Source organism: Camarhynchus parvulus, unplaced genomic scaffold (genome assembly GCF_901933205.1).
Source record: "Camarhynchus parvulus unplaced genomic scaffold, STF_HiC, whole genome shotgun sequence".
In the NCBI taxonomy this organism is placed as follows: Eukaryota; Metazoa; Chordata; class Aves; order Passeriformes; family Thraupidae; genus Camarhynchus; species Camarhynchus parvulus.
Window position 1 is genome coordinate 1 of NW_022148126.1, and position 23,654 is coordinate 23,654.

At 57.2% G+C, this 23,654-nt stretch overlaps 1 protein-coding gene and 1 pseudogene across 1 annotated transcript; one reads left to right on the forward strand and one right to left on the reverse strand.

The window, feature by feature from the left end:
* Positions 1–2,565: 2,565 nt before the first annotated feature.
* On the forward strand, positions 2,566–6,242 carry LOC115916074 (annotated as a pseudogene).
* Positions 6,243–20,041: 13,799 nt separating this feature from the next.
* Positions 20,042–23,117, reverse strand: LOC115916076 (maestro heat-like repeat-containing protein family member 9). Its single transcript, XM_030969788.1, has 6 exons — positions 23,009–23,117; positions 21,651–21,715; positions 21,392–21,541; positions 21,060–21,208; positions 20,588–20,735; positions 20,042–20,338 (listed from the first exon to the last, which is right to left on the reverse strand). The coding sequence occupies exons 1-6, from the start codon at positions 23,115–23,117 to the stop codon at positions 20,042–20,044; spliced, it is 918 nt and encodes a 305-aa protein (XP_030825648.1).
* Positions 23,118–23,654: the final 537 nt, after the last annotated feature.

Consider the following 23,654-nt stretch of genomic DNA (forward strand, 5'->3'; position numbering starts at 1 on the left):
GGGGTTTAAATATGGACTGGGATCAAATATGGACTGGGATTGTACAGACTGGGATAAACTGGACTGAGATTATTAAAACCGGATCAAATATGGGCTGGGATCAAAAATGGACTGGAAATAAATACAGGCTGTGATCAAATATGGACTGGGATCCAATTGATACTGGGATCAAATATGGACTGGGATCGAATATGGACTGGTATCATTTGGACTGGGATCAAATAGGGACTGGGATTAAATATGGATTGGGATCAAATATGGAATGGGATTAAATATGGATTGGAATCAAATAGGGACTGGTGTCAAATATGGACTCAGATCAAATATGGACTGGGATCATCCTTACTGGGATAAACTGGACTGAGATTATATAGACTGGGATCAACTATGGACTGGGATCGTACAGAGTGGGATAAACTGTATTGAGATTATAGAGACTGGGATCAAATGTGGAATGGGATGATTTGGACTGCAATCAAATATGGAACTAGGATCAAATATGGACTGGGATTAAATATGGATTGGGATCAACTATGGACAGGGATCAACTAGGGACTGGGATCCTACAGACTGGGATCCTACAGACTGGGATAAACTGGACTGGGATCAAATATAGACTGGAATCATCCTGACTGGGATAAACTGGACTGAGATTATTAAAACCGGATCAAATATGGGCTGGGATCAAATAAGAACTGGGATCAAACGGACGGGGACCAAATAGGGACTGGGACCAAATTTGGACTGGGATCAAATCTGGACTGCGATCATCCTGACTGGGATAAACTGGACTGAGATTACATGGACTGGGATCAAATACGGGCTGGGATCAAATATGAATTGGGATAAAAAATGGACTGGGATCAAATATGAACTAAGATCAACTATGGACTGGGATAAACTGGACTGGGATCAAATCAGGACTGGGATAAACTTTGGACTGGGATCAAATATGGACTGAGATCTTATGGACTGGGATCAAATGGACTGGGTTCCTACAGACTGGGATCAAATGGACTGGGTTCCTACAGACTGGGATAAACTGGACTGAGATTAAATAGATTGGGATCAAATATGGACTGGGATCAAGTAGGGACTGGAATCAAACACAGACGGGGATCAACTATTGTCTGGGATCAAATAGGAACTGGGATCAAATATGGACTGGGATCAAATCGAGACTGGGATTAAATATGGATTGGGATCAAATATGGACTTTGATCAAATAGACTTGGATTAAATATAGACTGGGATCTAATAGGGAGTGGGATCAAATCAGGACTGGGATCCTACACACTGAGATAAACTGGACTGAGATTATATAGACTGGGATTAAATATGGACTTGGATTAAATATGGACTGGGATCAAATAGTGAGTGGGATCAAATATGGACTGGTACCATCTGGACCAGGACGGCTGAACCAGTTCTCCCAGTTGTCCCTAGCACAGTCCTAGGCACTCCCAGTATGATCCCAGTCTCTCCCAGCAGGGCCCCAGTCTCTCCCACTTGCCCCCAGCGTGTTCCCAGTTCCCCCAACACATTCCCTGTCGCTCCCATTCTGCTCCCAGTCCCACACACATATGGTCTCAGACCCTCCCAGTATATCCCAGTTGCCCTGAACATTCTGGCAGTCATTGCCAGGCACTCCCAGTCACCTTAGGGTGGTTCACTTGCCCCCAGTTTTATCCCAGTTGCTCCCAGTTCCTCTAATTATGTCCCCAGTTGGCTCCCAGCATTGGCCTGGTGGCTCCCAGTAACCCCCAGTCAGGGTCCAGTCACACCCACTCTAATCCCAGTATGAGTGTAGCCACTACCAGTATGATCCCAGTCAACCCCAGTCTAATCCCAGTTGCTCCCAGACACTCCCAGTACAGTTCCAGTGCCCCCAGTGTGATCCCAGTTGCTCCCTGTCAATGCCAGCATAACCCCCAGTAGCCTCCAGTATGATCCCAGTGACTCCCTGTCTCTCCCAGTTAATCCCAGTTGCTTCCAGCGTGTTCCCAGTCACTTCCACGCCTTCCCAGTTGCTTTCAGCACCATTCCAGTTGTTCCCAGTCAATCCCAGCATGATTCCAGTCACCCCCAGTGTGATCCCAGTTGCTCCCAGCATGGTCCCAGCTGTTCCCAGTGTGCTTCCATCACTCCCCTGTGGTTACAGACACTCCCAGTATGGTCCCAGTTGAACCCAGTTGTCCCTGCTCTAGTCCCAGTCCCTCCCCATATGATCCCAGTCCCTCCCAGCATGGCCCCACTCACTCCCAGTTGCCCCCAGTGTGGTCCCAGTTCTCCCCAGCATGGTCCCAGTTGTTCCCAGGGTGGTTCCAGTCCCCCCAGTATGGTTCCAGACACTCCCAGTATATCCCAGTTGCCCCCAGCATGTCTGTAGCCATTTCCAGACACTGCCAGTGGCCCCAGTAAGGTGTCAGTCCTCTCAGTGAGATCCCCCAGTTGTGCCCCTCGGGGGGACATCGGGGGGTGCCGGTGCTGTCCTGCCACAGACACCCTGGGGGGATCTCCTTGCCCTTGCCTGTGGCACGGAGGCAAATCCCATCGTGTCCTTGTCCTTCCTCCCCCAGAGCAGGAGCTGAGCATGGAGAGCAGGGAGGACAAATGCCCGCAGCAGAACCTGGCGGAAGAGGCCGTTTTGAGCGGCTCCACGGCGCAGGAAGCCAACGGGGAGGAAAAGGCCCGGAGATGCCGCACGAGGAGGGGCTGCAAACGCAGCTGGCGGGGATGTGAGGGGGAAAGAGCCAGCCTGGGCCGGGAAGGCGGCCGGAGATGGAGGCAGAGCTCGGAGCTGGTGCTCCATGAGCAGCTCCATGATGGGGAGAAGCCCCACATGTGTGGGGAGTGTGGGAAGAGCTTCAGGTGGAACTCCGAGCTGATTGTGCACCAGAGGACCCACACTGGGGAACGGCCCTACGAGTGTGGGAAGTGTGGGAAGAGCTTCAGCCAGAGCTCCAGCCTGATCAGGCACCAGAGGATCCACACTGGGGAGAGGCCCTACAAGTGTTCCAAGTGTGGGAAAGGGTTTCAGAGAAGCTCCAATCTCCTCCTGCACTATCAGATTCACACAGAGGAGAGGCCCTTCCAATGCTCTGAGTGTGGGAAGGCATTCAGGTTGAACTCCGACCTGACTGTGCATCAGAGGATCCACAGTGGGGAACGGCCCTACGAGTGTGGGGAGTGTGGGAAGAGCTTCAGCAAGAGCTCCCACCTGATCAGCCACCAGAGGACCCACACTGGGGAGAAGCCCTACGAGTGTGGGGAGTGTGGGAAGAGCTTCAGCCAGAGCTCCAACATGATCCTGCACCAGAGGAGCCACACTGGGGAACGGCCCTACGAGTGTGGGGAGTGTGGGAAGAGCTTCAGGTGCCGGTCTGACCTGATCAAGCACCAGAGGATCCACACTGGGGAGAGGCCGTACAACTGTTCCACATGTGGGAAGGGGTTTCAGACAAGCTTCAATCTCCTCCAGCACTATCAGAGTCACACAAAGGAGAGGCCCTTCCAATGCCGTGAGTGTGGGAAGGGATTCAAGCAGAACTCCAACCTGATCAAGCACCGGCGCATCCACACAGGGGAGAGGCCCTACGAGTGTGATAAATGCAGGAAGAGGTTTCCGACCAGCTCCTGTCTCCTCCGGCACTATCAGACTCACACAGAGGAGAGGCCCTTCCACTGCCCCGACTGTGGGAAGGGATTCAGGCACAAGTCCACCCTCATCACCCACCGTCGCATCCACACAGGGGAGAAGCCCTACGAGTGTCCCCAGTGTGGGAAGAGCTTCTCCAGCAGCTCTAACTTGACCCAACACCAACGGAGGCACCACTAAGGGAAGCCCTGCGAGTGCCCCGAGTGCGGGAAGAGCTTCGTGCGCTGCTTCAGCTCCATCCCCCACTGGAGGAGGCACTTTGGGCACAGCCCTGGTCACTCACATTCCCTGTGATCCATGTTGGGAGCACCCCTGACTTCTTCCCTTTTTGGTTTCACCTTAATTTTTTTCTCTTCTCAATCTCTTTGCAGTCCAAAAGCCAGGAGGGATGGATCTGTCACCTCAAAACCACTAAAATCCTAGTGAAGACAGCTCAATCTTACCCCAAAAGGGCTCACACCCACCTGAAAAAACTCAGTCCCATACCAAACTCACTCGATTCCACAGCCACCAGGCTGAGATGGGTTTAGGAGGAGACTGGGAGAAGTGAGAGCCCATTTTGGAGCGGTGGGATGGGGATTGTGTGGGGCTGGGTGTGTGGGATGTATTTGATAGCAAATAAAACTCTCAGACTTGCTGATTTCTCTCCTGTTCATGTTCAGTCCGTTGCAGTTCTGTTTGCAGAGTGCCGCCTCCCAGAGTGTCCCCTCACAGTTGCCGCCCTTGGCCTGAGCCCGCCCCTTTCCCCTCACGGTTCCCGCCCTTTCCCCGCCCCCTTTCCCCTCACGGTTCCCACTCTTTCCCTACCCCCTTTCCCCTCACGGTTCCAGCCGGTTAGGGGAGAGGAGGAGGGCTACGGGAGATGGAAGAGGAGGGATGAAGGCGGAGACAAAGCAGCAATGGAAGGAGGAGAAGGAGGTGGGGTTAGAGAGGAGGAGGAGAAGGGATGGAAGGGGAGGGATGGAAGAGGAGAAGGAGGTGGAGATAACACAGAGGAGGAGGGGGGATGGAAAAGGAGGAGCGGGAGGAAGAGGAAGAGGGGGGATAAAGGCGGATCAAGGCTGAGCTGACGGAACCGCGCTCCAGCCCTGCCTGAATTCACCGCCCCCACCTGTGGGATCATCGCCCCCTCCCATCGCGCAGGTGAGTGGAGAGGGGGATTCCGGCCCTGATATCCCAGGGGTCCCTGGGTTGAGTTTTTGGGGGGGATGTTTGGAGAATGAAGAAGTCCAAGGCTGAGCGGAAAAGGCCCCTCGGGGGGACATCGGGGGTGGCGGTGCCGTCCTGCCACAGACACCCTGGGGGGATCTCCTTGCCCTGGCCTGTGGCACGGAGGCAAATGCCATCGTGTCCTTGTCCTTCCTCCCCCAGAGCAGGAGCTGAGCATGGAGAGCTGGGAGGACAAATGCCCGCGGCAGAACCTGGTGGAAGAGGCCGTTTTGAGCGGCTCCACGGGCGCAGGAAGCCAACGGGAGGAAAAGGCCCGAGATGCCGCACGAGGAGGGGCTGCAAACGCAGCTGGCGGGGATGTGAGGGGGAAAGAGCCAGCCTGGGCCGGGAAGGCGGCCGGAGATGGAGGCAGAGCTCGGAGCTGGTGCTCCATGAGCAGCTCCATGATGGGGAGAAGCCCCACATGTGTGGGGAGTGTGGGAAGAGCTTCAGGTGGAACTCCGAGCTGATTGTGCACCAGAGGACCCACACTGGGGAACGGCCCTACGAGTGTGGGAAGTGTGGGAAGAGCTTCAGGTGGAGCTCTGACCTGATCAAGCACCAGAGGATGCACACTGCAGAACGGCCCTACGGGTGTGCGGAGTGTGGGAAGAGCTTCAGAGAGAGCTCCAGCCTGATCAAGCACCAGAGGATCCACACTGGGGAGAAGCCCCATGAATGTGGGGAGTGTGGGAAGAGCTTCAGCTTGATCTCCAGCCTGATCAGGCACCAGAGGACCCACACTGGGGAACGGCTGTACAAGTGTGGGAAGTGTGGGCTGCGCTACAGCCAGTGGTCCCACCTGATCCAGCACCAGATGACTCACACTGGGGAGAGGCCCTACAAGTGTTCAGGTGTGGGAAGGGGTTTCAGACCAGTTCCCATCTCGTCCACCACTATCGGATTCACACAGAGGAGAGGCCCTTCCAATGCCCCGACTGCGGGAAGGGATTCCAGCGCAACTCCCACCTCATCACCTACCAGCGCATCCACACTGGAGTGAAGCCCTACGAGTGTGATAAATGCAGGAAGAGGTTTCTGAGCAGCTCCAGTCTCCTCCTGCACCAGCGAATTCACACAGAGGAGAGGCCCTTCCAATGTCCCAGCTGTGGGAAGGGATTCCAGCGCAACTGCAACCTCGTCAAGCACCGGCGCATCCACACAGGGGAGAGGCCCTACGAGTGTCCCCAGTGTGGGAAGAGCTTCTCCAGGAGCTCTAACTTGACCCGACACCAACGGAGGCACCACTAAGGGAAGCCCTGCGAGTGCCCCGAGTGCGGGAAGAGCTTCGTGCGCTGCTCCAGCTCCATCCCCCACTGGAGGAGGCACTTTGGGCACAGCCCTGGTCACTCACATTCCCTGTGATCCATGCTGGGAACACAGTTGGCTACTTCTCCTTTTCGTTTCACATTAATTTTTTTATCCTCTCTCTCTCTCTGTAGTCCAAAAGCCAAGAGGGATGGATCTGTCGCCGCAAATTGTCGGCGAGGATGGAACAGGGAAGCCTTATAAATATGATTGCCTGGCAAAAGATTTTGAGAATATTGAAACTATAAGCGAGATTGAAATGAAGGCAACCTTTGAGATCCCTTAACAGGAAAACAATGGTGTGGCCGAGAAGGTAATCCCCTTTTGATGGAACAATTCCCTCTGCAAGCAAGCAGGTCGAAGGGTCAAAAGCAGACCCTGCCTGCTTGGCAGAAGGGGTCCGAGGAGTAGTTTTTAGGGTTTTAAATGTAACACAGTGTGGTAATATAGCGATTCTTGTAGGCTGTATGTAAATGCTATAGGATTTGTATCTGGTACTAGATTGGTTAGTGAGAATCAGAACATTCAACACAGAAGATGATTTATTGTATTGTAACGGGAACTTCGGTGTCTTTGCTCTTTTTCTCTCTCTTACCTCTTTTGCCTCTTCTTCTCTCGCCGTGCTCTGAGCTGCGGCTGGCAGCTCCCAGCAGGGCCCTACAGCCACGCCCTTGCAATAAGCGCAAGTTCATGACCTGGCTTCAGAGATCTCTTGTCTCTGTATATCCCAACCGTGCAGGAGACTCCCTGCTGCTCCTACAGCAAATCCCAATGAAAACAGCTCAATCTTACCCAAAAGGGCTCAAACCCACCTCAAAAAACTCAATCCCATGCCAAACTCACTCGATTCCACAGCCACCAGGCTGAGATGGGTTTAGGAGGAGACTGGGAGAAGTGAGAGCCCATTTTGGCGCAGTGGGATGGGGATTGTGTGGGGCTGGGTGTGTGGGATGTATTTGATAGCAAATAAAACTCTCAGACTTACTGATTTCTCTCCTGTTCATGTTCAGTCCGTTGCAGTTCTGTTTGCAGAGTGCCGCCTCCCAGAGTGTCCCCTCACAGTTGCCGCCCTTGGCCTGAGCCCGCCCCTTTCCCCTCACAGTTCCCGCCCTTTCCCCGCCCCCTTTCCCCTCACGGTTCCCGCCCTTTCCCCGCCCCCTTTCCCCTCACGGTTTGGCCTTCGGGAACGGGGGAGGAGGAGGAGGGAGGGAGGAAGAGGCCGAGCGGCCGCAGGACAAGAGGAGAGGGAGAATCTCGTGGCCCGGGCGCTCCCTGAAGTCGCCGCAGCCCCGGGAGCATCGCCCCCCATTTTGCAGGTTTCCCAGTGTGCTTCCATCACTCCCCTGTGGTTACAGACACTCCCAGTATGGTCCCAGTTGAACCCAGTTGCCCCTGCTCTAGTCCCAGTCCCTCCCCATATGATCCCAGTCCCTCCCAGCATGGTCCCACTCACTCCCAGTTGCCCCCAGTGTGGTCCCAGTTCTCCCCAGCATGGTCCCAGTTGTTCCCAGTGTGGTTCCAGTCCCCCCAGTATGGTTCCAGACACTCCCAGTATATCCCAGTTGCCCCCAGCATGTCTGTAGTCATTTCCAGGCACTGCCAGTGGCCCCAGTAAGGTGTCAGTTCTCCCAGTGTGATCCCCCAGTCATGCCCAGTATATCCCAGTTGCCTCCAGCAGGCATCCAGTCCTTCCCACTTCCTCCAGTTTGCTTGCAGCATCATCCCAGTTTCTCTCAGCTGCTCTCAGTAGCCCAAAGTGTGATCCCAGTCGCTCCCTTTCAACCCCAATATGATCCCAGTAAGCTCCAGTTTGATCCCAGTCACATGCCAGCCCTCCCAGTGTTGTCCCAGTATAATCCCAGTTGCTTCCAATCTCTCCCAGTATGGTCCCAGCTGCCTCCAGTGTGGTTCCAGTTGCTTCCTAGATCAGCCCAGTCAGTCCCAGTATGATGCCATTTGCTGCCAGCGTGCTCCCAGTTGCTCCCAGTCAGGCCCAGTATGGGGGATGATGTGCAGGGTGTGTTCCCAGTCGCTCTCAGATCCTCCCAGTATGAGTCCAGTCCCTCCCAGTATGATCCAAAGATGAGCCCAGTGTGCTCCCAGTCCCTGCCAGTGTGAACCAGTTGTGCTCCACATGGTTCCAGTTGCTCTTTCACCCTCACTTTTGTTCCAGTCCCTCCCAGTATCTCCCAGTGTAGCCCAGTTCCCTCCAGCATGTTCCCAGTCACTCCAGTTCCTTCCAGTATGATCCCATTTGCTCCCAAGCACTCCCAGTCAGCCTCAGTGTAGTGGCACTCACTGCCAGGATGATCCCAGTCACCTCCAGCATGATCCCAGTCACTCCCAGTATATCCCATTTGCCCCTAACATGGTCTCAGCATGCAGCTGCAGTCTCCCTGCTCCTCCCAGTATGATCCCAGTATGATCCCAGTGTCCAGCACTCCCAGTCACAGTCTGCCCATAATCCCAGTGGCATCCCATTTGATCCAAATATGATGTCAGTACAAACCCAGTACTGTCCCAGTCACTCCCAGTATGATCCCAGTATGATGTCAGTACAAAGCCAGTACAGCCCCAGTCACTCCCAGTCCGATCCCAGTCCAGCCCAGTCCCTGGCAGCGCTGCCACTGCTGGGATCCCCCAGCCCTGTGTGCGTTCCCCTGGCGGATGTGCCCAGAGGAGCCCCAAGGGCTGGCAGTGCCCAGGCAGGGGCCCCAGCAAGGCCCAGTTGGGATGTGCAGCCCCCAGTTTGCCCAGTTTGCCTCTCCTTTGGCCCGGGCCGGCTTCCCCCCGCGGGCAGCGGCTGGGAGCAGCCGAGAGCCAAGCGCTGCCCATCCCGAGCTGTCCGGCTCCATCGCCGCTCCTGCCGCGGGCTGCGAGGGCTGCGGGAACGGGGCACCGAGGGTGTGGCTGCTGCTGGGGGAGGAGGAGGAGGGAGGGAAGGGCAGGGATGGAGGGGGAGGGGTTAGGGGGGAGGAGGAGGAGGAGGAGGAGGGATAGAGAAGGAGAAGGAGGTGGGGATAAGTCAGAGGAGGAGCGGGAGGAAGAGGAAGAGGGGAGGGGGAGGTGGGAAAGGGATCAAGGCTGATCAGACGCGGGGAATCATGCGTTTTTGGGGGATGCAGCCCTGCCTGGCAGAGGCAGAAGCAGAGCCCTGTGTCCCCCAGGGTTGCAGCAGGGGGGGGCCCCCACCTGTGGGATCACTCCTTGGAGCCGCTGCAGCCCAGAGCAGAGAATGAGGGGAGAAGGGAGCCCAGGAGCCCAAAGAGCCCCGGCATCCCGAAATGGGGAGAGCCAAGAGGGGGGAGCTTTTGGCATTGCTGGGACTGCCAGCAGCCTGGGCAGGGCGGGCACCCAGGAGAAGGGGGACCCCCAATCCAAGTGTGACCCCAGCAGCTGGGACAGGGGGAACCCCCGAACACCAGAGGGGAGGGACCAGGGACAGGGAACTCCTGGGAGGCTTTTTCAGGGCTGAATCTTGGTGTTTGGGAGGTTTTTCTGGAGCCCAGATGGTCGGTGACTTGTAGAGATGGACTTGGGCAGAGGGACCTTCAAACTCAATGTGCTCATCCCTTGTTTTCCCCAAACCAGGATTGCCCATTGCCAACCCCTGGGAGGCTGCGAGGAAGAGGAAGATGCCCCGGGACACTGAGGCAGGTGAGGAGGAAGTCAGTGCCCCTTTCCCCTCTGTGCTGCTCCATCTCCCAGCCCAGCACGGCCCCGGCTGCAGCACAGCCCTGGGGGGATCTCCTTGCCCTTGCCTGTGGCACGGAGGCAAATGCCATCGTGTCCTTGTCCTTCCTCGCCCAGAGCAGGAGCTGAGCATGGAGAGCAGGGAGGACAAATGCCCGCGGCAGAACCTGGTGGAAGAGGCCGTTTTGACAGGCTCCCTCCAGGCGCAGGAAGCCAACGGGGAGGAAAAGGCCCGGAGATGCTTAGACGAGGAGGGGCTGCAAAACGCAGCTGGAGGGGATGTGGGGGGTGGGAAGAGCTTCAGGAGCCAGCCTGGGCCGGGAAGGCGGCCGGAGATGGAGCCAGAGCTCGGAGCTGGTGCTCCATGAGCAGCTCCATGATGGGGAGAAGCCCCACACGTGCGGGGAGTGTGGGAAGAGCTTCAGGTGGAATTCTGACCTGATTGTGCACCAGAGGAGCCACACTGGGGAACGGCCCTACGAGTGTGATAAATGCAGGAAGAGGTTTCAGACCAGCTCCTGTCTCCTCCGGCGCTTTGGGCACAGCCCTGGTCACTCACATTCCCTGTGATCCATGCTGGGAACACACCTGGCTGCTTCTCCTTTTGGTTTGGCTTTAATTTTTTTCTCTTCTCCATGTTTTTCCAGTCCGAAAGCCAAGAGGGATCGATCTGTCACCTCAAAACCATTTAAATCCCACTGAAAATAACTAATTTTAATCCCAAAAAGGCTCAATCCTACCTCAAATTCCTTGTTCCCTCCTCCGAAAAACTCAGTCTCATGCCAAACTCGCTCCATTCCAGAGCCAGCAGGGTGAGATGGGTTTGGAGGCGATTGGTAGCATGGGGGGATCCCAATTTGAAGCAATGGGATGGGGATTGTGAGGGGCTGGGTCTGTGGGATGTATTTGATAGCAAATAAAACTTTCAGAGTTACTGATTCTGTCCCATTCATTTTCAGTCAGTTCTGTTTGCAGAGTGCTGCCTTCTCAGCTGACTCAATTCCTATAAAAATCCTTTTTTAAAATCATCTAACGCAAACAATCCAAAAACCAATATCCAAATAAAACCACGCACCTGCAATTAAAATTTTTAGATGTAATTTTAATTGTTTTAGAGTACTTAGGGATGTTATTAATTGCTTAGTTAAAATGTCTGAGAAATTATAGTGGTGTTTGGTTTTGTCTTCAGTATATTTGTAATATGAATTGTTTAACTAAGGTTTGTCAGATTGCATGGTAGTTTTGTTAGATATTTCTTATCTTAAGTATAATAGTTATTGAGTTAAGACTTTCAGAAATATTTCTTGATATATAATTTGTTGATTTATGTGCATTGGTAACGTTATAGTGATAGTTATTGTTGTTTTTGGTTTAATCATTATTGGAGTATTGTAAGGAAGAGTTGAAATTGTTATATTTCATTTTTATTCTTATTTATTTCATTTTAATTATAATTTATTGATTTATTGATATTATAATTTGTTAGGGGATAGGACTGGGGAGTTCAAGCTTTGGAACATTTTTTCCTCTGAAGGTGGCCACATTTCCCCTTGATCTTCCCCCCCCTCTCCCGGCCCTTCCCCATCGTTCCCCAGTCCCCAATCCCCTCCCCCGTGCTTGGTTTTGGGGGTTCCAGGCCCCTCCTGCTCCCTTTGGGGGTCCCGACCCCCCTTTGGTTTAATTTGGGCCCCGCCCCCCTTCTCACCGCGCCCCCCGCCCCCCGCGGCCGGGGGGGCTCCCAGCGCCCCCAGTGCCCCCAGTGCGGCCCCAGCTGCCCCCGCCCGCCCCATCCCCATGGCCGGGGTCACCTCCCCCCGCCCCAAATTCCGCTCCTGGCAACTGAGGAGTCATCAGCGACAAACGCTCTGATTGGCTGGAAATGGCCCCGCGCAGTCTCTGATTGGCTCGCGCTGTGAGGGGCGCTGGGTTCTGCCCGGCAGCTGATGAGTCACAACCAAACCGGGCGGTGATTCGCTGGAAATCGCCGGGCGGGGCCAGTGCGCAGAATTTCTGCCCGGCAACTGGATCGTCATCAGCGCCCCGCGCTCTGATTGGCCAGGATCTATTTTGGGATGGGGGCGGGAGGAACTGGGCACCCCCAGGAGCCCCTCGGGTTTGGGGCTTTCGATCCCCCCTCGGCCCTCGGGGCGGCCCTGGGGCCACCCCAACACCCCCAAAATGGGGAGGGTCCGCGGGGCCCTTTGGAACCCCCAGAAATGGGCGGGGAGCGGCAGGAGCCGCCCCAAAAAGGGATGGAAGGGTCCGGGCCGGGAATGGGGGAGGCTCTGGGGATGGCTCCGGTCCGGATCGGGGCGGGCTGGGATTGAGGGAGGGTCCGTTCAGCGGCTGGGGAGGGGCTGGGACTGGGGAGGGGTCCGGGATTGTGGGGATGGGTCCGGGATTGTGGGGATGGGTCCGGGATTGTGGGGATGGGTCCGGGATTGTGGGGATGGGTCCGGGATTGTGGGGATGGGTCCGGGATTGTGGGGATGGGTCCGGGATTGTGGGGATTGTGGGTCGGGATTGTGGGGGTGGGGTTTGGTGGGGGATTGTGGGGATGGGTCGGGATTGTGGGGATGGGTCCGGGATTGTGGGGATGGGTCCGGGATTGTGGGGATGGGTCCATTCCAGGACTGGGGCGGGGTGTCTCCCTGGGACTGGGGTCCGGGATTGGGTCAGGGACCCTCCCCGTTCCTGTTCCGGTTCCCGATCCCGATGCCGTTCTCAATCCCAATCCCGATCCCGATCCCATTCCTGATTGCTGTTCCTATTCCTGTTCCCTGTCCCGATCCCGATCCCATTCCCATTCGCGTTCCTGTTCCCAATCCCGATCCCGCCGCTGTTCCCAGGGAATGGCTCCGATCTCAACCCCGACCCCAAACCCGGGGGGGGTGGGGTTCAAACATTGGGGTCAAACACCCCAAATCCTGGGGTCAACTCCCCCCGACCCCAAATCCTGGCGTTTGAAACATTTGGGGTGTCCAACACCCCCAATTCCCAAAGTCTGGGGTCAAACATCCTCAAATCCCAAATCCTGAGCTGTCAAACATCCCCAACCCCAAAGTTTTGGGTTGAAACCCCCAATCCCCAACTCCTGGGGTTTGAAATATCTGGGGTGTCCAACCCTCCTCATCCCCAAAGTTTGGGGTCAAACCCCCCAATCCCCAGACTTTGGGGTCAGATCCCCCCCTTGATCCCAAATCCTGGGTCACAAACCCTAAAATCCCAAACCCTGGGGTGTCAAACATCCCCGATTCCCAAAGTTTGGGGTCAAAAATCCCCAACCCCTGAGGTGTCAACCCCCCAACCCCCAAATCTTAGGATCAAACCATCCCAATCCTCAAAGTTTGGGGTCAAACCCCCCAAATCCCAGATTCTGGGGTCAAACCCCCCCCAAACCCCAAGGTGTCAAACTTCCCTAAATCCCAAATTTCAGTATCAACCCCACCCAACCCCCAAATTTTAGGATCAAACCCCCCAGTTCCCAAAGTTTGGGGTCAAATACCCCCAAATCCCAAATCCTGAAGTGTCAAAAACCCCCAGATTTTAGATCAACCCCCCCCCCCCCAGTCCCCAAAATTTGGGGTAATTTGGGGTTTGTTTGGGGTTATTTGGGGTTTGTTTGGGGCAGCTCCAGGTGCAATGTCTGCAGAGAGACCCTGGGTACAATGCTGGGAAAAACCCCAAAAACCCCTCAGGAACCCCAAAACCCCTGGGGGCTGGGAAAGGGGATTTGGGGTGGGGATCTGGGGTGGCAGAAGGGGATTTGGGGTGAAAGGAGAAGGATTTGGGGTGGGGAGATTTGAGGAGGAAAAAGAAGGATTTGGGATGGAAAAAGGAGATTTTGGGGTGAAAGGAGGAGGATTTGGGGTGGGGAAAAGGGATCTGGAGTAGGAACAGAGGGTTTGGGGTGAAAGGAGAAGGATTTGGGATGCACAAAGAAGGATTTGAGGTGGAAAAAGGAGATGTGAGTGGGAAAAGGGGATTTGGATGGGAAAATGGGTTGAGGGTGGGGATTGAGGGTTTGGGGTCAGGATTGAGGCGGGAAAAGGGGATTTTGGGGTGGAAAAGGATTTAGGGCAGGAAAAGGGGATTTTGGGGTGGAAAAGGGGATTTAGGGTGGGGGAGGGGAAAAGGGGGATTGGGATGGGAATTGGGGCATTCAGGATAGGAAAAGATTTTGGGTGGGAAAAGGGGATTTTGGGGTTGAAAAAGGAGATTTGGGATGGGGAAAGGGTTTGGGGTGAGGAAAGGGGATTTGGGGTGGGAAAGGAGATTTGGGATGCACAAAGAAGGATTCGGGGTGGAAAAATGGGATTGGGGTGGGAAATTGGGGTGGAAAAGGGAGATTTTGGGATGGGAAAAGGGATTTGGGACACACAAAGGATTTGGGGTCAAAAAAAGGAGGATTTGGGCTGAGCTGAACTTACCTGGGGGAGTGGGGGGGGGGGGGTTGGGGCAGGATCAGGACCATTTTTGGGGCAGTTTTCTTTTGGAGTATTTCTATAGAATTTGGGGGCAGTTCTATGGGATTTGGGAGCTGTTTTATGGGATTTAGGGTGTTTTGGGGTGGTTTTGTGGGATTTTGGGGTTTTTCTCTGGGATTTGGGGTGGTCTGGAGGGAGTTTAGGGTGTTTCTATGGGATTCTGGGGGGCTTCTATGGGCTTTTGTGGCAGCTTAAAGGCATTTGAGGTGATTTGGGGTATTCAGGGCAGTTTTGAATGATTTTGGGGATGTTTGGAGGGGTTTCAGGGCATTTCTATGGGATTTTGGGGTGGTTTGGAGGGATTTGGGGTGTTTTGGGGCAGATTTTTGGTATTTAGGGTTTGAGGCATTTTTTGGGATTTTGGGGTATTTCAGGCCCGTTGTTTTGGGTTTGGGGGTGTTTTGGTGGGGTTTGGGGGGCTGTGGGTCCCTGTTTGGCTCAGGAGATCTGCCTGGCGCTGCTCTGGGTGATGCTGAAGCCCTGCAGGGCCTCGCGGGCGGCGCCGCCTGCACCTCGGTGTCCAACCGCACCCGGGCGATGTCGCGGCGCCCGGGCACCAGGGCAGCTCCTGAACCCGGGAACCTGGGCTGGGAACGGGGCCAGGAGAGCCCCAGGAACCCGGGAATGGGGAGACCCGGGAATGTTCCCCAGACACCGGGAATGTTCCACAGACACCGGGAATGTTCCACAGAAACCGGGAATGTTCCACAGAAACCTGGGAATGTTCCACAGACACCCGGGAATGTTCCACAGAAACCCGGGAATGTTCCACAGACACCCGGGAATGTTCGGGAATGTTCCAGACACCCGGGAATGTTCCACAGACACCCGGGAATGTTCCACAGAAACCTGGGAATGTTCCCAGAAACCCGGAAATGTTCCCCAAAGAAATCCAGAAATGTTCCTCCAAAAAGTCTGGGAACATTCCCAAAAAATGAACTTTCCCCAGAAAATCCAGAAATATTCCTCCTCAAAAAACCCAAAACCAACCCTGTTCCCCATCCAGAAATATTCCAAAAACTACACAAACCTTCCCAAAAATCCAGAAAATCCCTGACCTGTCGGGGTCTCTCGCTGCTCAGAGTGACCCCGAGATAAGTTAGAAAGTCTCTTTTCCCAGCCCAGCGCTCAAAGAAGGAGTCAGAGCTCTTCATTTCTGGGTCTCAAGGTTGTTTATTGTATCTTACCTATCAAATTCTTTCTCCTGTCCTGCCGAGGTCCGCTCAGCAAGACAGTCTGAGGCACTCTGCCTCCCCCGGGGCGCTGTTATCTTTTTCTACTAAAAACTACATGTACAATATTTACAATTACTTTCCAATACCTATCATCTATGTTAGACAGTGAGCTTCTACTCTAGAGCAATCTAAAAGTGCCAACATCACAGCAGAAGATGGAGGCCAAGAAGAAGAAGGAGAAAGGCTGGACACGCCCAGATTCCTCCATCTTGCCCCCTGAAGCCCCATTCTAAAAACCCCAAAAATCTATTTTTCACCCTGTGATAAATTCACTATCATTCTACTTAAACTTTCGTGGCTTGTAATTCTTCATACAAGGTTGGTAATTGTTTTTCCCAAGGGCTAAATCAAAGGCACAGGGGCTTGGGCTCTGTGCCAGGGTCTCTGAGCCCTCTGACAGGGTCTCGAGTCCTCCAGGGCAGCCAGAGGAATTTCCTGGGTTCCCACATCATGCTACGGTGTAAGCTGTAAGCTTCCTTAGCCAATCATGTTATGACACACAAACCTACAGCACTGCATCCTAAACTTCTTGTTTGCCATTGGAACTACTTTTACTTTTTCTAGATCTGGAACTCTAAAACTCTAAACTTTCCTGCACGTCAACTTTCCTCCCCGTGTCTCTGCTATCAACTAGAAATCCGCATTCTCGCTCCGAGCACCTAAGTTTGGAAGCCCTTTCCAAGGTCTCCGATCAAATCCCGTGTTTAATTCTAAGCTTCGCTGACAAGACCAAAGGTCTGAGATTTCCCTGCATTTGGGTTTCCAACCACGCCGATGCTGTCAGCTCCAGAGTGCCCGGGATCCGTCCTGCACGCCAGCTCTGGCAGGAACAAGGCGGCTGCCGGGGGGCTGCTTGTGGCCTCTGCCAGCCCATTGCTCAGGGCTCCCCAGCGCCCCAGCCCCTCAGGGGCTGCCCCAGCCCGGCCAAGCTGCCCGGCAGCAGCGCCGCAGCCCCACAGCAGCTCCATGGCAGCCCCAGCCCGAGGCACCTGGGAGCCCTCAGCAAGGCAGCCAGCAGCACACGGGCAGGAGCACACGGATGGCGCTTCCTGCCTGGCACGGGCCTTGTGCCCATCTCCAGGCACCGCTCTGGCAGGGATCCCCGCAGCTCCGGGCCCTGCCCAGCCGCTCTGCCGCCAGCACAAAGGCTTCAGCACAACCACCACAGGCCAAGGGCCTTCTGGCCATTTTCCCTGCGGCACTGCACGCCTGGGCAGCTGGCTGAGCACAAGCACCCTCTTTCCCCTCTTCCCCTATGCCCTGCGGACCCTGGGCAGCAAAAGAAAGATCCTGGGAGTGTGTGTATATAACACAGTCTATATTTACATGGTAAAAGAAAACAAAAAAATGAAAAGAACATTCTTGAAGTAAAAGAAAATTCCTCCTGACTCAGGTGGACCCAGCAAAAAGAGCTTCTGGGATCAGCTCTCCACAGAGCTGCGGCAGGGCAGGCAGCCGAGCCGTGACAGACGAGGCCGTGTCTTCCACGCCCTGCGCAGGTGGTTTCGGAGCCACTGGAACCTGGAGATGGGAGCCCGCTCTCCTGACTTGAGGATGCACAGGGTTTGAATTGCCAGGCTTCCGACGGCGAGGCTGATGTCATTTGTTTTGTCTTCCAGGGCTGCAAGCGAGAGGAACAGAGCCGCGGTCAGAGCCGGAGCTGCGGGGAGCCCAGGAGAGCCCCCTGCAAGGGCCATCGCAGCCGGCTCTCGCCATGGCCAGGAGGGAGCAGGGAGCAAGGGGATCAGCCCGAAGCTGCTGGCCAGGAATGGCCCACGGGGCCCTGAAATCTCGGTGCGCTCTGCCCACGGGAGCAGAGCCCTCCGCAGCCGGGGCAGGGCTTGCAGCTCTCCCCCCGGCAGCCCGCGCTGCCAGCCCGCTGCCCTCACTCACTGACCAGCGCAGATCAGCTGCAGCTCTCGCTGCTGCCCCCTCAGGTGCCGCCCGGCCGTGCCTGTGAACACAGAGCCTGTCAGGGCCCAGCGGCACAGCTCCCTGCCAGCGGCGCTGCCGGCGCTGCGGCCACACGGGCTGCTGGCCCGGCAGGGCTCAGCCCGGCCCTTGCCGCACGCTGCCGCCCCAGGGCACGGCTGCCAGAGGGCGGCAGCAGCAATGCCCGGGCCAGGCGGGGCTCCACGGCGCCGGGCCCGGCTGGCGCTGCCGGGGCAGCAGGCGGGGCCGGGGCCGAGCTGCGGCGGGCCGGGCCGGGGAGGGAGCCCGGGCTCGTGGCTCACCCAGGAACCTGACGGCCGCCGCCGCAGGGGCTCCTGTGGGCTCTCCAGGTAGCGCAGGGCCCGGCGCAGGTGCTCGGCCGCTCGGCTCCTGTCCTCTGCCAGCTGCAGAGAGCGGCGGGAGGGAAGGGTTGGCGCGGGCTCAGCCCCTGGGCCGGGCGCTGCCTGCGCCCAGCCCCGGCCTCCCCTGGCCGCACAGCCCGAGGCGCGGCCAGCAGCCGCTGGCGCCGGGCTCCCGAGGGCAGGGGGCAGCGGGGGCGGCTGCTGCCCGGGGAGCCGCGGGGGGCCCGCAGCCCCGCCGGGCCGGGGCTCCATGGGCACCCGGCTCGGGCCCACGGGAGCCTGGAGAGGAGCCCGCGCGGCCTCTGGCTGCAGCAGCGGGCAGGGGCACCGCTGCCCGCCCCGCACTCTGAGCGCCGCCCTCAGGGGCCTTCTCCGGGCTGAGGCTGGGGCTTGCAGGCCCTCCTTACCAGGCACTTGCTGAACTTCCACAGCTTCTGCTCCTTCAGCAGCTTTTTGAGATCCCTCCTCTTCATGAACTTGACCGCGCAAAGCAGCGTTTCCCGAGAAGCCTGGGGAGCAGCAGAGACGCGGAGATGGCCCCAGAGCCCGGGGCACGGCACCCGCCTCCCCGTGCCAAGGCCTGGGGGAGGCTGCGGTCCAGCAGGCGCAGGGCAGGAGGCAGCCGAGCCCCTGCCAGGGGGACAGCAGCAGCCCACGAGTGCTCACCTCTGCCACAGGCTGATTCTCATCATGGCAGTGGAAGAAGAGTGGAAGCAGGCTCTGTTGCACAGGGCTTTCCAAAGGTTTTCTCTCTCTTCCAAATACTCCATCATGTCTCGGAAGAGGTTGATGGAGAGCAGCTGGACCTGGCTATTATCCTATACCAAAACAAAGGAAAAAATACCTCAGCATTGGCTCCTGCAGGCCCCCCTGGGCACAGGGCTGGAAATGCACAGGGCACACAGTTTCCAGGCAGCAGCCAGTGGCTGTGGCTGGGGGCACAGAGCCTTACGTGGTCAAAGAGTGGCAGGAGCGCCTCAGCCAGCTGCAGGGCAGTGGGGGTTGACATCAGCATTTGTGATTTGTGCAGGAATATAAAGCTGAGTGTGATGAGTGTCATCCCAGCTATCTCTGCGTCCTTGTCCCACAGCAGGCGCATGAGGCTTTCGGTCAGGCTGCACATTCTTTCGGCCTGTGCGCAACACAAGTCTGTGAAAGCCCACCCTGCTGCCGCAGGGCCCAGAGGCCAGAGGCCTGTCCCGAAGCGCTGGGGCAGCTGAAGCGGGAGGCAGGAGAGCTGGGAGCAGCTGCCCCAGCGCCCGAAGCCCAGGCAGGGCCAAGTGACCGCGTTCCCAGCGCAGCTTCAGCCAGCGCCCCCTTCTCACCATGGAGGGATCATCAATGAGCTCCAGCAGGGCCCTGAGCGCCAGGCGACGCCTCTCCCTGCACTCGCTCTGCAGGTACCGTGAAGAGACCTTCACAACACTGTCACCACATTGGCTGGAGTCCAGGCACTCGAGGAGCTGAAAGGCACATTGCAGTGACGGGGGAGCCGGCCGGCAGGAGCCCGGAGCCGCGCAGGGCCGGGCCCAGGCAGCAGCAGCAGCAGCAGCAGCAGCACAGGGCGCGGGCACCGTCCCAGGCGGCTGCGGCTCCGAGAGGGCGCAGAGCTGGGAGGCAGCTCAGCCAGGCAGCGCTGCACACCCGGCTCACCTCCACAAGGAACGCCAGGGCGGGCAGATCCCAGTGTGGCTCCTGTGTGCTGAGCAGCCAGAGGAGGTGGAGCGCAATGCTGGAACACGACCGAAGACAAGCATGGCGCATCTCCCTAGGAGGGCGAAAAAGGGACCAGGAAGCTGAGCAAATCTCTCCAAGGACAGGCTGACAGAGCCTGCTGGTCTTTCAGCACCATCCTGCAAGGGGACCTGGGCCCTTTAGGAGGTGTCTCCTGCTGTGCTCTGTCCCCTCCCAGCCCTTTCCAGTCTGCTTGGCCGTCCCTCAGTGACAAGGCCCTGTGTCCCAGGGCCTCGGGCACTGTGTGGGCCAGCCCGGGCACGGGGCACAAATGCCGGGAGCAATGGGGAGAAGGGGAGTCTCACCTGGCCAGCAGACCCACGGCGTAGTGGCGGGTGTCAGCACAGAGCAGCGTGTCCCAGCCACGCTTGCGTTCCACTGACACCACCACATCCTTGTACTGCTTTTGGCAGAGCAGGGACTTCAGGGTGTGCACTGCAAACCTGTGTGCACAGCAAAGCCCAGGTCACACTGGCAGCACTGGCTCCTTGGCAGGCCACGTGGCAGGGACAGGAGGAGTGGCATGGAGCACCTGTTGGGGCTGGTGGCAAGGCCGTGCTCTTCCAGGCATTCCTTCCAGAAGGTATTGACCTCCTCTGGCATCTCTTCTGTGCTGAAGAAGACTTGGAAGAGCAGATGCACAAATAGGCGGGGGAAATACGACCTCACTACACGTGGGACAGGGGGCTCCTGGAGCATCTTCCACATCACCACGGTTGCCTGCAAGGGACAAAGCCCCCCGAGACAGCGCTCAGTGCAGAGGTGTCCGTGTGGCAGGGCCCGAGCAGGGCAGGGAGAGGCCCGCAGAGACCTTGGCAGGGGGAGCACGGGGCCTGCTGGGCCTGAAGCTGCCCCTGGGCCGGGTTCCAGGCCAGCGCCTGAGGCAGGCAGATGCAGTGGGGGAAGGAGGATGGAGAGCTGCTGGAGAGGCGGCCCTGGGGCCAGCAAAGGCCACTTGCAGAAACTCACAGCCAGGCCAAAGACACCCGTAATGTCCCCATCGGAGGTGCACGTGCTGCGCTCTGGCCAGCTCCCCAGCACGTCCAGGAGGATCAGCTGCACTGGCTCCGCAGTCCTGGACGAGCACATGATGGTCTTCCACATGGAGATGGCAGCTCTGCGGGGTCAGAGCTCTGTCTCAGGGGGGTCTCAGACACGGCACCGTGGCCTGGGCATCCCTAGGGGGGCCGGGGGCTGGCGCCGGCTCTGCCTCTGCCCACTGGCCCTGGCCAGCAGCAGGCAGGCAGCCCAGCCCTGTGGGGACAGAGCCCTGAGGGGCGGCAAGGGAGCACGGCAGCAGGCTCGGGGGCTGACGGGCCAGGGCTGGGAAAGGCAGCAGCCAGAGGGCCCTGGAACTCTCTGTTGCTCAGACACCTGGGCCAGGCGGTACAGGCTGATGGGCTGGGGAGGCCTGAGCCCTCTGGGCAGGTGGGCCCCATACCTGTCACAGGACGGGGCCACACGCAGGAGCGTCACCACTGCGTCATCCGGGTGTGCTCTGGTGACATTCAGCAGGGCCTTGTCCAGCCTGTGCTCGGCAGAATCATTGGCCGTGAGCCATCGGTGAATGTACCTCACCATGGCGGGCACCTGGAGAAGGCACGGGGAGCCTTGGAAAGCTGCCAGAGGGAGCAATGTCCCCAGGGTCCCCAGAGAAGTGCTTCCCTTGCCAGCGCACTGCCATGGCCTCAAAGGCTCCCAGGGAGCAGCAGGCGTGGCTGGGGAAGCCGCGGGACTCATGGGGGAATTGAAGCCTGGCCCCAGGCTGCTTACTTGTTCTGGCCTGGCAGCACCGTTCTCCAGGAGCAAATCCAGCAGGGCGGCACTGGTCTCATGATGGAGGAGCTCGGAGTGAGCTCTGAGCCCAGTGCCCATGGTGCTGGTCTCTTCCTGCCGAATGCTCCTGATGAAGTCGCAGACCAGCTGTAGGAGAAGGGCAGGAAGCCGGGGATGTTGCATGGAGTGCTGCACACACGGTGCTGGGCTGAGCAGGGACAGCAGGCCCAGCCCAGGTGGGGGTGGCTGCAGGTACCTGCGCTGTGCTGCGGAAGCGGCCACGGCTGGATTCCTGCTCGTGTGTGCGCTCCAGGGCTGCATCTGGCAAAGAGCGAGCGCAGCCAGAGCTGAGGGGCTGCGGGAGAGGCCGGAGAACACAGCCCAGCCCCGCGCTCCCCAGGCAGGAGAGCCCCGGGATGCTGCTGGGGGATGGAGCGGCCCCCCGGGGTGTCTGCCCGGCCCCTCTTCCGTCCTGTCCGTGGGCATGTCCCAGGGGATGGCCATGGCATGGCATGGCATGGCATGGCATGGCATGGCATGGCATGGCATGGCATGGCATGGCATGGGGCCAAGTTGGCCGCAGGCTCCAGCCCTGCAGCCCAGCTCTGCCACTCACCCTCCTGCGGTGGATGGAATGGCACCACCTCTTCAATCTCTTGTGCTGGGGCAGCTCCAGGGCCTTCCTCCTCCTCCTCCTCCTGCTTCTCCACCCAGGCCAGCTTGGGCACTCTGGGGGGTCTCTGCTCCATGTCTGTGCCTGGAGCTACTTGCAGGAGAGATGCCTTGGGAAAGCTCCGGGGCACCAAGTCCCACGCTCTGCCCTTGGGGGCAGCTGCAGAATAGAAGCCTCGCAAGGCCACGGGTCACCGAGTCCTGTGCTCTGGCCTGGAGCTCAGCTGCAGGAACAGCGCCGCAGAGAAGCTCCGGCTCAGAGGGGAACGAGTGCGCTGTGCGGGGGCTCCTCACGGCACCGCTCTGTCCCGTTGTGCCCCGTTGCGGGTTCCCAGCACCCGGGCAAGCTTCTATTTCCCACGTGTCACAAAGGGGCCTTGGACACCGGGTTCCGTTCCATGGCACGGTGACCGTGCTGCAGCGTGCCACCCAGGGCCCTGCACACACTGCCTCCTGCCCTGGGGCCGCCCCCAGCCCAGCCAAAGTGGCCCAGGCTGGAAGGAATCCCTGGCCCCAGGTGTCTGAGACAGCCCGACAGGATCTTTAGGAAGGGCTCAGAGCATCAGCAAACGCTGCCTGGCTCTGCGGGCTCAGTCCTATCCCCAGATCTGTCCCTGAGAGCATTTGAATTTCTAAATTAGAATCATTTGAAGGGAGCGGATTTACATTTTCCATTTCAGAGAAGGCTTCTGCCTTCCTTTTGGAGACACCTCTCTTTTCAAACCAAGACAATTGTTTATCATCTTGTTATGAATATGGACAAGGCCAAATTTTCTCTGGAGAAAAGAGGTTCTCGTTTATTAAAATAGTTGCAAGGAACGGAGTACCCAGGATAAGCCCAAGCACCCACACAGCGAGCCAAAACCAGAACAGTGCACTACCCCAAGTGTGCTGGGTTCTCCCCAAAAAACAAGTTTCCAAAAAGAAGAACCCCGACCCAACCGAACTCCCCCCATTTATAGCCCCCTTCGAGTCCAGGATTGGTCCATTTTGGATCTGCATAGCCATTGGTCCATTTCCAGGCTTCCCATTGGTCTTTAGCGCCGTTCATTCTGGACCAATCGTTTCTGCAGGGCTTCGAATGATTGGTCAGATCTTCCATCCAATCCCTCTTCGACCTCGCCCTGCCCCGCCAGAGCGCCCTTCCACCAAACCCTGGGCCCTTCTCCTAGAACATTCTAATAACCGCCCCCCCTTAACATAATGCAATTAATATAACATAATTAATACAATGTAATTGAACTATACCCTAATCTAACTTAACTTTTACCTATAATAATCTCAGTCCAGTTTATCTCAGTCTGTAGGATCCCAGTCCATATTTGATTTCAGTCCATGTTTGATCCCAATCCATTTTTAATCCCAGTTCCTATTTGATCCCAGTCCATATCTGATCTCAGTCCATATTTTATCCCAGTCCCTATTTGATCCCAGTCAGTAGTTGATTCCGGCCCGTATTTGATCCCAGTCCATATTTGATCCCAGTCCCTAGTTGATCCCAGTCCATATAATCTCAGTCCAGTTTATCCCAGTCTGTATGGTCCCAATCCATAGGATCCCAGTCCATATTTTATTCCAGTCCGCATTT

Excerpts from the sequence above, each read along its gene's own strand:
- LOC115916076 (XM_030969788.1), bottom strand. The coding sequence starts at position 23,117 with ATGAACGGCGCTAAAGACCAATGGGAAGCCTGGAAATGGACCAATGGC. Across the intron at positions 21,209-21,391 it reads GTGCTGCCAGGCCAGAACAA|GTGCCCGCCATGGTGAGGTA; the intron begins GTAAGCAGCCTG and ends TGCCTTCTCCAG. Across the intron at positions 20,736-21,059 it reads GTGGCCCCGTCCTGTGACAG|AGCTGCCATCTCCATGTGGA; the intron begins GTATGGGGCCCA and ends CTGACCCCGCAG.